The sequence below is a fragment of the Crotalus tigris genome, unplaced genomic scaffold (genome assembly GCF_016545835.1).
Source record: "Crotalus tigris isolate CLP2741 ecotype Arizona unplaced genomic scaffold, ASM1654583v1 scf7180000024384.25900115:4084858, whole genome shotgun sequence".
Classification (NCBI taxonomy): Eukaryota; Metazoa; Chordata; class Lepidosauria; order Squamata; family Viperidae; genus Crotalus; species Crotalus tigris.
The window spans coordinates 1,669,703-1,684,371 of NW_024100554.1; the positions used below are offsets into that span (position 1 = coordinate 1,669,703).

Genomic DNA, 14,669 nt, shown 5'->3' on the forward strand with positions numbered 1-14,669 from the left:
GCGCGGGGGGGGGGGAACCCTCTACCTCTTCCCCAGTGTATCCCTCAGCAGTATGCTAAAGCCCTTAATGGGAGGTAAATGTAATTCACGTCCAGGTATGTTCAACCACCCGCTTTGCACCTGAGGTGAGGGGTTATACTCTTGCCATTTCCTGTGGGATCAGAAGAGCCGGGACAGAAAGAGACGCGGGGTTCGTTCCCCGGGAGTGAGGGGCAAGAGAGCTCTCCAATCCTCCTCCGGTCAAGGTGGGCGAGGAAAGCACGGGGAGCGGAGGGGAGGACGGTGACGAACGGGGAGCCAGTGAGACGGGGAAGCCACGCGAGCGCCACCCCAGAGATTTACAGGAGCGCGCTGACAGAAAGAGCTTGTCTCTGTTGTCTAGCCTCCGCCTGGGACAGCTGAAGGAAGGAGCCGCTGGCTGCCCGCGTGCGCCAGCTGAGGTTTCCCTCGCTCGGGTTTGAAGTACCCGCCTTTCCTAACTGTTGCAGCTCCCCCCGCCCCGCTAGCTCCAAGGAGGGAGGCTCGAAGAAGCCCAGGCGCACGAGCGTCGCGGTTCAGCAAAAGGGCGGAGGAAGAGCGGGTGCGGCCCTGCAGCTGCCCGAGGCTGGTCGAGCAAAAAAGGCAACTGCTGAGAGGTTTTTGTTTGTTTGTTTTTTGTTTTTTTTGTTTTTTTGCGAAGGGAGGTTAAATCAGCAGGAAGACTGGCTTCCTTTGGACAGGTTTCATCCCTGTCTTAATTCTCTCTCCATCTCTGCCCAGTCTACCGTAGTTTTGCTTCGGGCTTCGCTGGATGCATTATTTAGCCGCTACCGTTAGGACGTTTTCTGGGGTTGTTGTTTTTTTGCACTGTGTATAAAAATCTGTATATGTTTAGTACTGAAGCGGAGTCCCTGCTCATCGCCATCGCAATTCACAGTGAAGTCGATTGGAATTCTCATTCACTCTGTACTGAAAAGTTCTCGTTTCACAATGTTCCAAAAGAATTCACAATGTTAAAATGATACGAGAATGAAAAGTCTTGTCACACGGCTTTTATTTAAGACACTTAAAATAAGCCCCGTACGATCTCTCTTCTCCCAGTTTAGAGCTGGGAATGAATACTATATTGACTAACTGTACAAACTGCTTGTAAAAGTAGTATGCATTAGTATGCGCACCACATGCTTAACTGTAGTCTGCTGACTCAGTGTATTCACCCATTTTTCTGAATGTAAAGGTCTTATTGAACCATAAATGAACAAGCCTAATTTTGCTAACATGCTAAGCTAAAATGTAGTTTGCTAAAGTTCAATAAGTCATGTGAAAATACCCCTAAGAACACTTTCCTTTATGTATAGAATGCTATCAGAGCTTGTACAGCATTAGGGAGGATTGTATATTAATCTGAAAAAGAATTAAATTTCTTTGTAACAATGGAGACACAAGTTCCACATTACATGATTTGCTTGGTTTGAGTTATATAGTGTGAACCTAGTCATTGTGGTTTGTAAACTGTGGCCAACTATTTTTTTTAATAAACTTTGGTTAATCAAAGCAGTTTTTAATATGTGAATTTAGTCACAGTATTAAAAGTACTTATGAGTTTGTCCCATTGACTTCAATGAATGTGCTCATAGTCCAGTGCTGTGGCATGGTGAGATCTTGTCCATAATACTATATTTTTTACTTAGCAGTAAGGAAAAGCATTTTACAGATCGTCAGATCATTTCTTTTGAAACCAACCTGTATTGTAGTTATAATAAATGCTATTCAGATATAGTGTTGATATTAGAAGCTGTTCTAAATACGTTTTGAATCTTCCAGCTTCCTAAAGTCCTTTCAGGACCTTTTTACACATTTTGTTTTTATTGTATATTGAAAAAGAGAAATCTCTCTCCGCCCTCGTTTACTAAATCAAACTAGTAATATATGTACATTCATAAAACGTTATACAATCGCTGAAGCTCTGCATCGCTTTTCCGTAAAGGCGACGGAGTTTTGATTACGTCATCAACGTGCGCCACCGAGTAGGGCGTGTGGGATACGTCTTATAAGAGACAGAGGCCGTCGTAATCGGTTTATTTTGAAGAATCCAGTTCGTTTGAACAAATCTGCAATTTTTTTTGTCCCTTTTTTTCTCAATTCACATTTCCTTGTGACGCTCGGAGTAAAACCTCATAGATCAAGCCACGACCGGTAAGTCATGGGATGGGCTAATTTGCATTTGTGTTGTTTCCAGTACCTTAACGAGCTCTTTTGTATCATTTTCTTTTTAATTGGCTCAATTGCAATCGATTCGTGGAGGAAAATTATGGCTTTCTTTTATAACAGAATATGGAAACTGAAGAAGATGCTCCCCCTCCAAAGCAGCAACCTATGATATACATCTGCGGAGGTAAGTAATGCTATAACACACAGGGAATAAAGCTGTTAAAGGGATAGGGTTTGGGGAGGGGTTATTAACAAGACTTTCTTGTTAAAAGTGTTCATATGTTTTTTTCCAATTGGTTTGAGTCCTGATTATTTTTTTAAAAAACATGAACCCTAAGAGTGCTATAGATTTCAATAGAATGTATGTTAGTTAAAGATCACTGTAGTTTATCTTCTGGAGTTTCCATGCTAATGCTGTTTTTCTGCATTCTAAAAAAGAAGGAAAGAAGAATATTATAGCTACTATGGATTTGCTTCCTCCCTGTAATTACTCTGTGAAAAGGAATATGAAATGCCATTCATAATCTAATGGTTTTTTTTTTTACTAGAGGGAAAAGTTCTTGAAGTTTTAATCATAATCATTGAAGAATAGTCAGAAAGTTGGTTACTTATTTTCTTGTTTCCAATAAAATCTGTGTTTTATTTTTATGTCTTAATGTTTAGTTTGGTTTCATGTTTCATTTTATCTCTTAACCCTTATTGTCATTATTTTCAGATTGCCACAAAGAAAATGAGATAAAAGCAAGAGACCCTATCAGATGCAGAGAGTGTGGTTACAGAATAATGTATAAGAAAAGAACAAAAAGATGTATCCTTAGATTTGAGCATCTTAACTTGTGTTTTATCTCTTCTAGTATCTCTCTAATTCTGTGAGGTCATTTTATGCTTACACAGTGATTTGCCAACAAGTCTGTTTTATTTCATACAGGTAGTCCTCAACTTAGGACTACAATTGAGCCCAAAATTTCTGTTGCTAAAAGTTAAGTGAGTTTTGCCCCATTTTACAACCTTTCTTGCCACAGTTGTTAAATAAATCACTACAATTGCTAGGTTATTAACAGTTGTTAAGTGAATATGGCTTCCCCCTTGACTTTGCTTCACAGAAATTTACAAAAGATAACATAAACCTGAGACACTATAATCCTAATAAATATGTCAGTTGCTAAGCATCCAGATTTTGATTATGTGACCATGAGTTGCTGCAGTGGTCATGAGTGTGAAAAACAATCAAAAATCATTTTTTTCTGTGCCACTGTAACTTTGAACAGTCACTAAATGAACTGTTGTAAGTCAAGGATTACCTGTATATTACTTAGAAGAGATGAAGTGTACTATAAAATTGGGACAGTATTAAAAGCTTCTTAAGATGATCTATAAAATAGAATCCCACACTATTAAATATGCAAATATTGGATCTGATTTAGAAGTACTTTAAAGCAGGCTTGTCACAGCTCAAAGTATATAACATAATACTTTGTAATCTATTTTCTCAAGTGACATTGTAAGTGTGAGTACTGAAAGCAGCTTCTGTCACACTTAACTTGTGCCAGCATTTGCTGTCCCAGTTTAATGTTTCCTTTTATAACATTTTTAAATCAATTTCTCTTCAGGCTTCCAGCCATCTAAGGAGTACATTCAAAACAGTGTGGGTAGGGAATTTTTACACATAGCACACCCATTTTTCCTCATTGCAATGCCTGAAAATACTAATAGATGTTGACCTGGGCTTTTATTTATTCATAATAATGGTAGATATCACAGTTGTGAGATTTTGGCTGGTATTAAATAAGGTAAAAAAATAGAAACAACATATTAGAACAATATATAGATGCATACACAATGGACCTCTACAATTGCTTTGTTCAAAAATGTAATAGAATAAAAATATTTTAACTATTTTGTAGAATGTAAAGAAGGAAGTTTCTACTTATACTTCCAGAGGAATCAGATTCCACAGCATTGAGCCACTGTCTCATCCAAGCCCTTTCAGAAACACTTTCGAGATAGGTTGCATGGGCAGAATCAGTTTAATAGTTTTTAGATCTGATTTAGTTTTATGTGTTTTATGTGTTAGTGAAGAAGAGCAATAGGAAGAAGGATTATAAGTAAGATAATAGAATTCATGTATAGGCCTCCAGTTAGGAATAAATTTGTGAACTACGAGAAAATATACATGTGACAAAAGATCAGCTAAGGGACAACTGTGCTCTTTTATTTATACATTGCAAATTATAAAATTATTTGTCTAATTTTTGTTACAGTTGCCATTTTTATACTTTCCAATCATTTCTTTAACTCTGTCATAGTAGTTGTATTTGATGCCCGATGAAGAGAACAGAAGATGCATCTAATTGATCTGAATTCATATCCATTCTGTGTTAATTTTATTTAAACAAAGATTTTGGTTCTTACAATAAAATTTTATTCAAACATTTTGTTGACTCTGTTTAGGAGCAAAATTTGATTAGAGTTAAATCTACATGTTGGTGGGTAATGGTACTATCTAATTAAAATTACCAAATTGTGTTTGATTTGGAATGAAATAGGGAAGGTTTGGAGGAATGAAGTAGTTCAGGCATGGATCATAAAACAACAGCTCAGATATTCCAGCTTTAAAATAAATGAATAAATGATAGATGCCCAATCATTTATTTTTAGGCTTCTTTATCTTGTTGACTGGTTACAAATATTGTATGCTCAATACTCACTTCCCGCCCCACAGTGTTCCAGTGTTGGGGAAACAATGTTATGCAAAGTACAGAAAAAGTAACATATCAGTTTAATATGTGTACATATTAAAAATCTTTGATTTCTTGGAAAATGAAGGCTAAAATGACAAGGATTTTAAAAGTGAGAATCCCTTCACAGACATTTGGCTTGATTTTTATGTTTTTTTCCCAATTATAACTCTCCTGCCTTATTTTTAACTTTATTGAAGCTTTAAATCAATGGTTCTCAACCTTTTTAATGCTGCGACCCCCAACCGGTCGTAGGTCGAGGACTACTCAACTGGTGCAGCACCGTTTGCAGAATGGGACTTTTGACGGGCTTAGCAGGGCAGAGACAGCCTGGACAATTCCTATTGGCTTTTGAAAGCCAATAGAATTAGACTCTATTCTATTGGCTTTCAAAAGCCAATAGAATAAAAGGGAGTAGCACAGCTAAGGAAAAGGGGGGGGGGAAGGGTGGACTGTGTTGTTTGGTTACCCCCGTGAAATGGTCGTTCGACCCCAAATGGGGTCCTGACCCACAGGTTGAGAACCACTGCTTTAAATATTTACATACTTTAGTTTCAGATGGACAATCAGTCTTATCGTTCTAAGAGATAGGCTGACATTAGAGAATACCCGTTGAAGGAAATTGGGTCTGATACTATATCATACTTTTTCCATAAGCAGCTGGAAGAATTCTGAATCTAATTTTCCACCTGCTTTGCATTACATTTATATGAAACCTGGTTATCTTTCTTGGATGTACTAAGGACAACAAGGCTCCTCCTCTGTTTTTTTTCTGCTGAACGACTTAATTTGCTGTGAGCCATTTTTTTTTTCTTGTTTTGTTCCTTTGCTAAACTGCTTTCCGTGGAAGGAAAAACAGAAAAGAATATGTAAGCTGAGTAAAATATTAAACCGATTCCTTCTGCATCTCAGGGCCTTCCAGTGTTTTAAAACGGGAGGAAAGGTTTCTTTCCCAGCGTCGCCATAGTGACCGTCCAACGACGCCACTCCCGCTGCTCCTATGGAGAGTTTCCTGGCTGGGGCGGGGGTTTCCACGCATGCTCTTCAGGTACTGAATCTCATGCCTAGAAAGAATCTGCCAGGTGTAAGCGCGCGCATTAATTGGCTACTGACGGCGGGTGGACGCTCGCCTCGCAGCATCGCTTGACCGACTGTTGGGAAGCAGTGGAGGGGGCGGGCGCTCGGCTTTCATTGAAACAGGTAACTGTCCAAGGAACGAGAAAGGAAAAGGGGTGGGATGCAGAGGAATTGGGGAGAGCGGGAAAGATTCGGGGTGAGGGGGGATATCAATGGAAACAATTAGAGGACACCCGCGGAGGGGGGGGGCTTCCCGTGAACACCGTAAACACGGGTTTCGTTTGGGAAGGAGTGGGGAAAGGCTGAGGGGCAAGACCAGTCCATTCATTTCCACCTACCTACCTTTTCTTCAGGGTCTTGGATCCTAGATGTAATTGAAACAACTCGCAGCATCTCTTGATGTGGTTGGGAGTGGTAATTGAGGGGGAGCAAAGAGGCCTCATCTGGCCTTGCCTTAAAGAACGCTAGAACAGTGTTTTTCAAACTCAGCAACTTTAAGATGGCTAAACTTCAACTCCCAGAATTCTCCAGCCAGCATAATTCAATACAATGCTAGGTGGGGAATTCTGGGAGTTGAAGTCCACCCATTTTAAAGTTGCCAAGTTTGAAAAGAGACAGCTCTAGACAGATTCCTATTTTAGCCTGAATCTCATAGGAGAAGACTGATCCTCCTGTTATGCATAGAGTACCAAATTAGTTTATTTTCTGAATTCACTCTCAAGCGTAGGAATTCCTTTGACAAAAGAGCTCAGTGCAGCCTTGACAAGTTAGATCATTATTTCTTAATCTTTTGTTCACTCCGAACCTTCCCACTTTAAAAATGACAAAGGGCCTCCAACAAACTTGCTTATATGGGTTATATTATCAATATTTATCATATTAAAATTGACATTGTTTGATGGTTTTTAATATAGTAGTTTCATAGAATTTAAATTCTGGCAAACAATTTCAATTTCACAGTCTTGACGAACTCCTAAGCATCTTAGACCGGCATTTTATGAAACAGTGGAGTAGGTTAATGGATATAGTGAAGCTGTGCAAAATTTCAGGAAGCCATACTTTTCAATTTAGTACATAGCAACAGTTGCTAATCATTTGAAAAAAGGCTGCCATATCATTTTTGAACGACAGAGGGCATTTACCTTCTTAACTAAAATTGTGCTTTGCTGCTATTCTTTATACATTTCTCCTGTTTTCTTTGTGTCTCTTTGGAGTTCAGTCAAAAAATAAAATAAAATGCAGTAAATTATTGTACAGAACAATGAATTCCAGCAAGATCCATAAAATCTGAATTTTAAAATTGGTTGATTCCAATTTCACTGGTTTTCAATTAATTCTTTATTGTATCATTTATAATGAAACAACTTAACTGCTTTTTGAGTGAAGGTATAGCTTGTGCTAGCACATATCTGTACTTTAACATCTGTCATAACTTAGTTCCAAGGTAAAAAAATAATTTCCAAGATGGCCATGTACTATGTTTAAAATTTCATAGCAGAAAATACTTATTTACAGAGGAATAGGCATGTTTGCCTGATAGGCAAAAACTACAGTAACATGATGTTCTGCTACAAAATATATAGGATTATATACAAAGATGTATTATAGGAATTAGTACTCCTTTGATTTAAGTCAGCTGTGTAACTGAAGAAAAACGACTTCTCACTATATTTCTTTACTCAATGCAATTGAAATTAGAAACATGTACACTGATGATGATACATTCGACAAAATACATTTGCAATATAAGAATTCCACACATACTTTTTGCCTTGTCTTCAAGGCAAAAAAGATATAGGCAATTTATTCCTTATGCAACATTAAATCTGATCAATTATCTTATGGGTAAAAATCTCTGCTGATGCTAGAGCAGGCAAAGGGAAAAATTGATAATTGAGTAGTACTTCTCAGCATGAATTACTTAAATTCAGTCAAAGATGACATTCCAAAGAGCAACTGGATCATTTTACATTTTTAAGTTTTGCAGAATCATAAAACTAAGCTATATAGCTCCTAAAATTCAACATGCTGTTCATTGTGATAGTTACTCTACTTATCTGTAAACAGCAAAAATGAATTTATAAGACCGTTTTTCATTTTCAGTTCTTTGTTTGCTAACATCTCATGGGCATAACTTAAGGCAGAATAGTATTAAAAATAATTGTTTGATAAAATTATTAAATATCTCTCATTATACAATATGATCTGGAAAAGATGTGCTTTTATCAATAAAACAGATTTCTTTTCTGACCATTCATAAATCTACTCCAGATTTAGTGACCCTTCAGATCAGATTTATGGGATTCAGGAAAAAGAACCCTGTAATATCAGCAATAGTCTAATGTCTATTTTTGAATAAAATCCAACATGCTGTGTTTAACTCCATCAGAGTCAGGTTATCATCATCAACACTTGACTCTTTGAATGGTTCATATACAGTATTACCTTAAAGGAATGCATCATATCCTGATTTAATTCTGGCTTATTTGAAATACAGAGACAAGTTGGTAACAAATAACCTATCATTCTACTTGCTTTTGGATTATTATTTTGGGGGGGGGTAAGTTCTTTCTATTAAGTGCTGAGCATAAATCAATATGGCTCTAGTCCCAGAAATGGTTCCATGTGATTGACTTCAAAAAAAAGGCATGTATAAAAGAGGTCCATGAGGAAAATCTGAAAGTATTTTGTCCTGTGTCTCTGTGTTCTCTTTTCCTGCTCATATTATTTTATTTAAATTTTGTTTTAATTAAAAATAAATGAGAAAACATAATGTGAAGCAAAAGAACCTGGAATTGCCATTGTCTTTATTTATTACACTATCATTAAGGGCCACGTAGGCTTCCTTGAAAATATTTGAATAAAATATGCAGTTTTGCTTGACAATATGCCCAGAATATTGTCATATTTGTTATTTCCCATACTGGAAATAACTTGGAGTCATAGAAAATATTTAGAGTGGAATATGGAGCAGTCTCACCTGTTTTCCTTGATTGATAAATGGTTGTTTATGATTAATCACATCTATACAGCAGCATTTTTGTGACAACATCAAGAAAATGTCTCAAATTTAGATGGCTTTTTTTGTCATAGAACGCCCAGAATGCAGTTTTGGCACCTTTTTTGGATGGAACCTTGTAGGGTAGGCAAGGCGGGTTGTATGACGTGTGTGAGTTCCGGCACCTTTTTTTTTTTTTTTTATAAAAAAAGCACTGGAACTACGGATGCCAAAGGGTTATATACAGGTGTTGATCCAGGTCCAAATTAAGGTTGAGATTGACACCTTTCTTCTATATTTGAAAATAGTTTCCAGAAAGCTTGGCCAGATTTATAGCATTTTATTTTATAACTTGGGCAATTTCATAAATAACGTTGAGAAAATATTTTGGAAATAATTAAATTCTATCTTTGTAGCTATAAGTGCTGGTCAAATGTCATCCTGGTTGGGCCATGAAACGACGAAAACATACAAAATTCCTATTGACCATCTGGACTACAAATTCATTGAAAAATGCACTGATGTTAAGTATTTAGAAAAGATTCTTAAGATATTAAGGTAAGCGTTTAAATGATGTTTCTTTTTCCCCCCCAGTAAAAATAGATTAATAAAATGAACTGATGATTCTTGTAATGAACACTTTGCATTTAAGAATGCCATCATTTATTTTTGTAGTTTATATAAATATATATAAGGATGTAACAATTTGTAATTAAAATTGTATCTGCCATTAAAATGATAGATTTTTTAAAATTTCTTGCTAAACTCATTTGTGATAGTAAGAACATTTAGGTTTGTACAAGTCTTATTTTTATTTAGTATAGGTGGAAGCTCTGATTAAGTTAAAAAAAAGTAAAGTTAAAAAAAAGTAAAGGAAAATGTACAAAACAAGAACTATAGCAAAAGTAATTGGCAATAATTATAATAAATCAAATAATAATTGACTCTAGATAGGGTTGTGTGTGTTAAGAATGGCGATGTTACAGAAATTCCCCAAATTGAGGGGTTTTATTCATAATTGGAAGAGAAGGATAAGTATTTCATGCTGGTATTGATATTTATGCTTTAATTATTGGAATAGTAATGTGTTCAGATGGTTGTCTAATATCCTGTTTATCTTAAGGTCGGGTGAAGAGGGTTTTTTCCCTCAGCTTAATTCATTTTGTGAAAACCGCATTGAGTCTTTGGCTCCAAATAGCAGAGTACTTCGAAAAGAAAAACATGTAGCCAATGCTTCTGATTTTACTACTGAAGAATGGAAAAAAATAAATGATGACTTGACGGTAATTCATTCTGTAATTTCAGAATTTTAATTTAGGATTTTATCTAGTCCCCTGTTCAATTCTCCCCCCCACACACCTTGTTCTCCCCAACTGACCACCTTCAGGAGACTAAATTCATTCCTAGTGAATTACAAAACTTTTAATAATTCTTGGTCTTAAATCTTAAGATTATTGTTAAACAAAGCACTTTGTCTGAGATCTTGCTTCTTATGAGATCTAGGAATATATTGCTTGTCCTTTTATTAGCTCTTCAGCTGTATTACATTGCAAATTCTATATTAGCCAGGGGGTTATTAGAATTGTAGTCTAGAATAGTTAAAAGTGTGCAGAGAATATCGTCTATATATATGCGCACACACAAGCATAGTATTGACTTGGTTTATGTTCTTATTTTCTCTCTTGATGAAACTGCAGTAAAAATATTAGAAAGTCATTTGTGCATCTGTAAAAAATGTATTGTTACTTAGAGCAGGGGTCTCCAAACTTTCTGGGTTGGCAGCCCGGTGGAAGAGGGAGGGGCAGGCACGTTATGCACACATGCACAAAGGTGAATGTGGCCACACGTGCGCGCGCACACACAAACAGGCTGCAAGCATGAGCACCATGCAAATGGGGCTGTGATTATGTACGCAAGGCTGTCAGCGACGCTGGCACCTGTGTGAGGCTTGTGGCGCCTCCACCACCAGGCTCACAGAGATGCTATCATCAGCCGGAGGATCACACTGCTACCCCAGCATGAGACCCAGTGCAGCGGCCCACTTGCAGCACTGCTGCCACTCACACAAGGTTCATGGCAATGTTGCAGCCTGTGTGTGGCGTGCGACTGCCCACCTGCTGCTCATGGAGCTGCCACTGCCCATGTAAGGTTCATGGCAATGCCACCACCCGCACGATACTAAGCGGCACTGCCACCACCCACACAACACTTGCGGGAATGGTGGCATGAGGGGGGGTGAGCACGTGCACATGTGCACTGCCCAGCTACTCATGCAGCCCTATGGCCAAGAGGCCACGGCCCAGTAGTGGGCCACAGCCCATAGGTTGGGGACCTCTGACCTAGAGTTTTTAGGCTGCAGATCTTAAATATAGCAAATCAAAGTTATCTGTTTGTTTTAGAGCTGGATTACAGAAATGAAAGAAGATGAGCATAAAACGCAATATGCTACAACTGAAGTTGTCAAGGAAAACATGGAAAATTTACCACCAATTCGTCATTCAGAGAAACATCTTTCCTTAAGTCAGGTTATGCAGTATCAATATGTAAACTTTTGCTGTAAGGGGCGAAGGGGAGAAAAAGGGCCATTCTTCATTAGAATATGTGATATACTTCTAATTTTAAAAAAATTAAAAGCTCTTAAATTGCATGTCTAATTTAATACATGTATATTAAGTTGTAGTGTTAAAACAAATTCATTGATTCCCCAGAATTGTATCTTGAAACAATTGTTGAACATATTTACTTATTTATGTTAGATTTATATTCAACTTTTCCTTTATGAGCCCAAGGCAACATACATACAGTATGGAAAAAATGGATCTTTCCCATTTTTTTCTTAATCACTAAGAGATGGTAAGAGATAACAACTAACTTAAAGTTATTTGGTAAGATTTCAGAGGGAGAGTGAAGTTGAATCAGTATCTACTCAGTTTCAGCCAGTACACTAAACACTAAAAAAACTTAATTTGGATCAAGAATTACTGATCCAAATTACCAAGCTAGCATGGCCATGTAGTAAGAGAATTGAGCTCAACTTGAGTGAATGTGCTGAATAGTAAAAAAAAATAAATATTTTTAATAATGTCTGACTGTTACAGAATAAAACTGCAAAAACAAAGCAAAAGAAGAAAAATGTACCAAGGGATTACAGAGAATGGGATAAGTATGTTGGATACCTTCTACTCATTACTTGGTATTGGAGAGATGCTTTTACTCATGGATATAACCGTAGACAAAATGTCATCCTTAAGGCCCAGATTCAATCTCTGATGTTGCTGGTATAAGAGCTTCTAATATCTGCACTGGGGAAGACGGCTGCCTAGGATTGTGAGGGAACGTTGCTTTAATTAGTTGGCAACATGGGCTGTGATAGATCACTGGCTTTCAAATAAAGGATGCTGTTTTGCCCCTGATTACTGTAATCAAAACATACCACTAAATCATTTTGAATTTAAGGTTTGATGTTGAAAAAGAATGTTCCAAAACTGAGGACCAGGAAGACAACTACTCTAAAACCAGCATTAACAATAACATAAAATTCCCAAAAGCAGAGATAGACACAATAGGTAAGTAATTTTTAAGGAATATATAGTTTGTTGTTAAAGTGTATGAGGTCTAATACCGTAAGAGCAGAACTTGTTTCAGAAATACTCAATGCCCTAAAACCTATGGTATTTTTGGAAACTTTGGTTAATTATACTGTATATCTTAATGGCATCTGTACATATCAGATGTTTACATTCCCATTCTCAAAAATAGGTTCCTGCAGTGTTATTGTAGATTGTGATGCTAAAGAAACTAATTTGATGTTGAATTTTATAACAGCTGCAAGGTTATTAGTAGGGCAATATTGGAAGAAAGATTCTTTGCCTACTATAGAAGATTGGACGCTTAAGGTGTCAAATTTAGCAGAAATGGCAAAAATTTCTGCTTACTTGAAGGATCACTCACAAGAAAGATATATTTCGGTTTGGAGAAGATGGATAGATTATATTCAGAATAAATATGGGATTAAAAAGTTTCATTTAGCCTATGAGTAAACTTTAGAGTATTATTAATAGTTTCTTTTTTAATTTTTATTAGTTTTAGTATGGTTTAACAATATTGATTTGTTTATATTATGTTTATTTTTAATTTGTTTATATTTATGTTATAAGGGAGTTAAAGTGCGTTATGAACTTGGTTACTTGTATAGTTGGGTAATGTTTTTTTTTTAGAGTTTGATTGTTTATTTGTAACCCTGTACTCAGCTCTGGGAAGTGGGGTAGGGGGGGTAGGGGGGGGTGGATCTTGGGATGTATATTGTATAAAACTTTTCAATAAAAAAAAGGTTCCTGCCACTTTATTATGCTTTGTCTCTGAAGATATAGCCTTGATCTCAGTAAAACAAATAAACAAAAAGAAAATATTTTATGTGGCTCCATATATTTACTACTGAAGTAATTAAACTACTAATACAGGGGTTCTCAACCTTGGCAACTTTAAGACTTGTGGACTTCAACTCCCAGAATTCCTCAGCCAGCTTTGCTGGCTGAGGAATTCTGGGAGTTGAAGTCCACAAGTCTTAAAGTTGCCAAGATTGAGAATCCCTATACTATTGGAAGCCAGGTGCTTTGAAAATGACATTTTAAAAATTATCCCTAACTGTACCCTGTTGCAAATTACTAGATAAAAAATAAAAGGTTTCAGAGAAGAGCATCATTGCAGTCCTGACAGAATTCTCTGGCTCAAAATCTCTTATATACTGAATGAGCTCATAGGCTTCTAATCTGCAGTTCATTGGTTGACACTATTCTCTAATGTCTCAGGCACATGTATGTTCCATCTTTGCTACTTGGGAGCCTTTTCACTGGAGATTCTGAGAATTAAACCTATGATTCCCCCCAATGCAAAATCTATATTGAAATCTATATAAAATCTGTAGGATTATTGAAATGCAGGATTACTGCTTGCCAGAGCAGTGCACTTTTTAATAAGATACAGCTATGAAAGTTAAAATATTTTTATATAAGTGTTTTTGCCTGCAAATGTTATTCCTCTCATTTATAATAAGAATTATTCTAGGGATGACTACAAAAGAAAAGACATTTGCTGCTCATCGTGAAAAAGAAAAAGGTAATGAAGCATTTGTCATAGGTGACTATAAAGAAGCAATTGCCTACTACAGTCGGTAAGTTACTGCTCTTTCAATTGACTTTCTGATTTATTAAAATAATTATACTTTGTCTTTGAACAAAGTAGGAACCTTAATTTGCTTTAAAAATAACTAGTTTCACAGATGGGAATTCTTATGTTCCATAAAGAGTATCTATCAAATTAATATTCTGAAACTGTAAAAATGTTAGGACTGAGAAAAGGCTACAGACTTTACTACAGACATCACAATATGTAGAATCATTGTAAAGATTAATGGGAGATCTGGGAATTGTTTCAGTAAAGGACAGTATTTTTTTTTCCTAAGTGGCAAGTGCAGAAATATGTAGCAACAGCTTTTCCCTCCAATCTGAAGTTGGACACAACAATGGGAAATCTCTGCAATATCTTATATGATGAAGCTTAGTCAAATGCCAATAAATTATCTCTGCTCCTTCCCAATTCAGTGTTGGAGATGTCACTATCACAAAATAAATTAAAGATAGGAGATAAAAGGGAATCAAACTAGGTCT

At 36.5% G+C, this 14,669-nt stretch overlaps 2 protein-coding genes across 3 annotated transcripts in view; both read left to right on the top strand.

The window, feature by feature from the left end:
* Positions 1-416: 416 nt before the first annotated feature.
* Positions 417-4,623, top strand: POLR2K (RNA polymerase II, I and III subunit K). Of its 2 annotated transcripts, none has more exons than XM_039328908.1 (5): positions 417-635; positions 1,967-2,175; positions 2,284-2,374; positions 2,906-2,998; positions 4,497-4,623. In XM_039328908.1, exons 3-5 carry the CDS (start codon positions 2,314-2,316, stop codon positions 4,517-4,519), a joined length of 177 nt encoding a protein of 58 aa, XP_039184842.1. In that variant the 5' UTR covers positions 417-635; positions 1,967-2,175; positions 2,284-2,313; the 3' UTR covers positions 4,520-4,623. The 2 variants fall into 2 exon arrangements, with proteins under 2 accessions (XP_039184842.1, XP_039184841.1); XM_039328907.1 differs by having other exon boundaries at positions 516-635; positions 2,311-2,374.
* Positions 4,624-5,971: 1,348 nt separating this feature from the next.
* SPAG1 (sperm associated antigen 1) overlaps positions 5,972-14,669 on the top strand; it is a 31,398-nt gene continuing 22,700 nt past the window's right edge. The window contains exons 1-7 of the mRNA XM_039328875.1: positions 5,972-6,128; positions 9,420-9,561; positions 10,127-10,286; positions 11,403-11,528; positions 12,102-12,166; positions 12,460-12,569; positions 14,068-14,173. Of these exons, the coding sequence (XP_039184809.1) occupies positions 9,437-9,561; positions 10,127-10,286; positions 11,403-11,528; positions 12,102-12,166; positions 12,460-12,569; positions 14,068-14,173 (692 nt within the window). The 5' untranslated portion in view covers positions 5,972-6,128; positions 9,420-9,436. The remainder of the gene's footprint in view (positions 6,129-9,419; positions 9,562-10,126; positions 10,287-11,402; positions 11,529-12,101; positions 12,167-12,459; positions 12,570-14,067; positions 14,174-14,669) is intronic.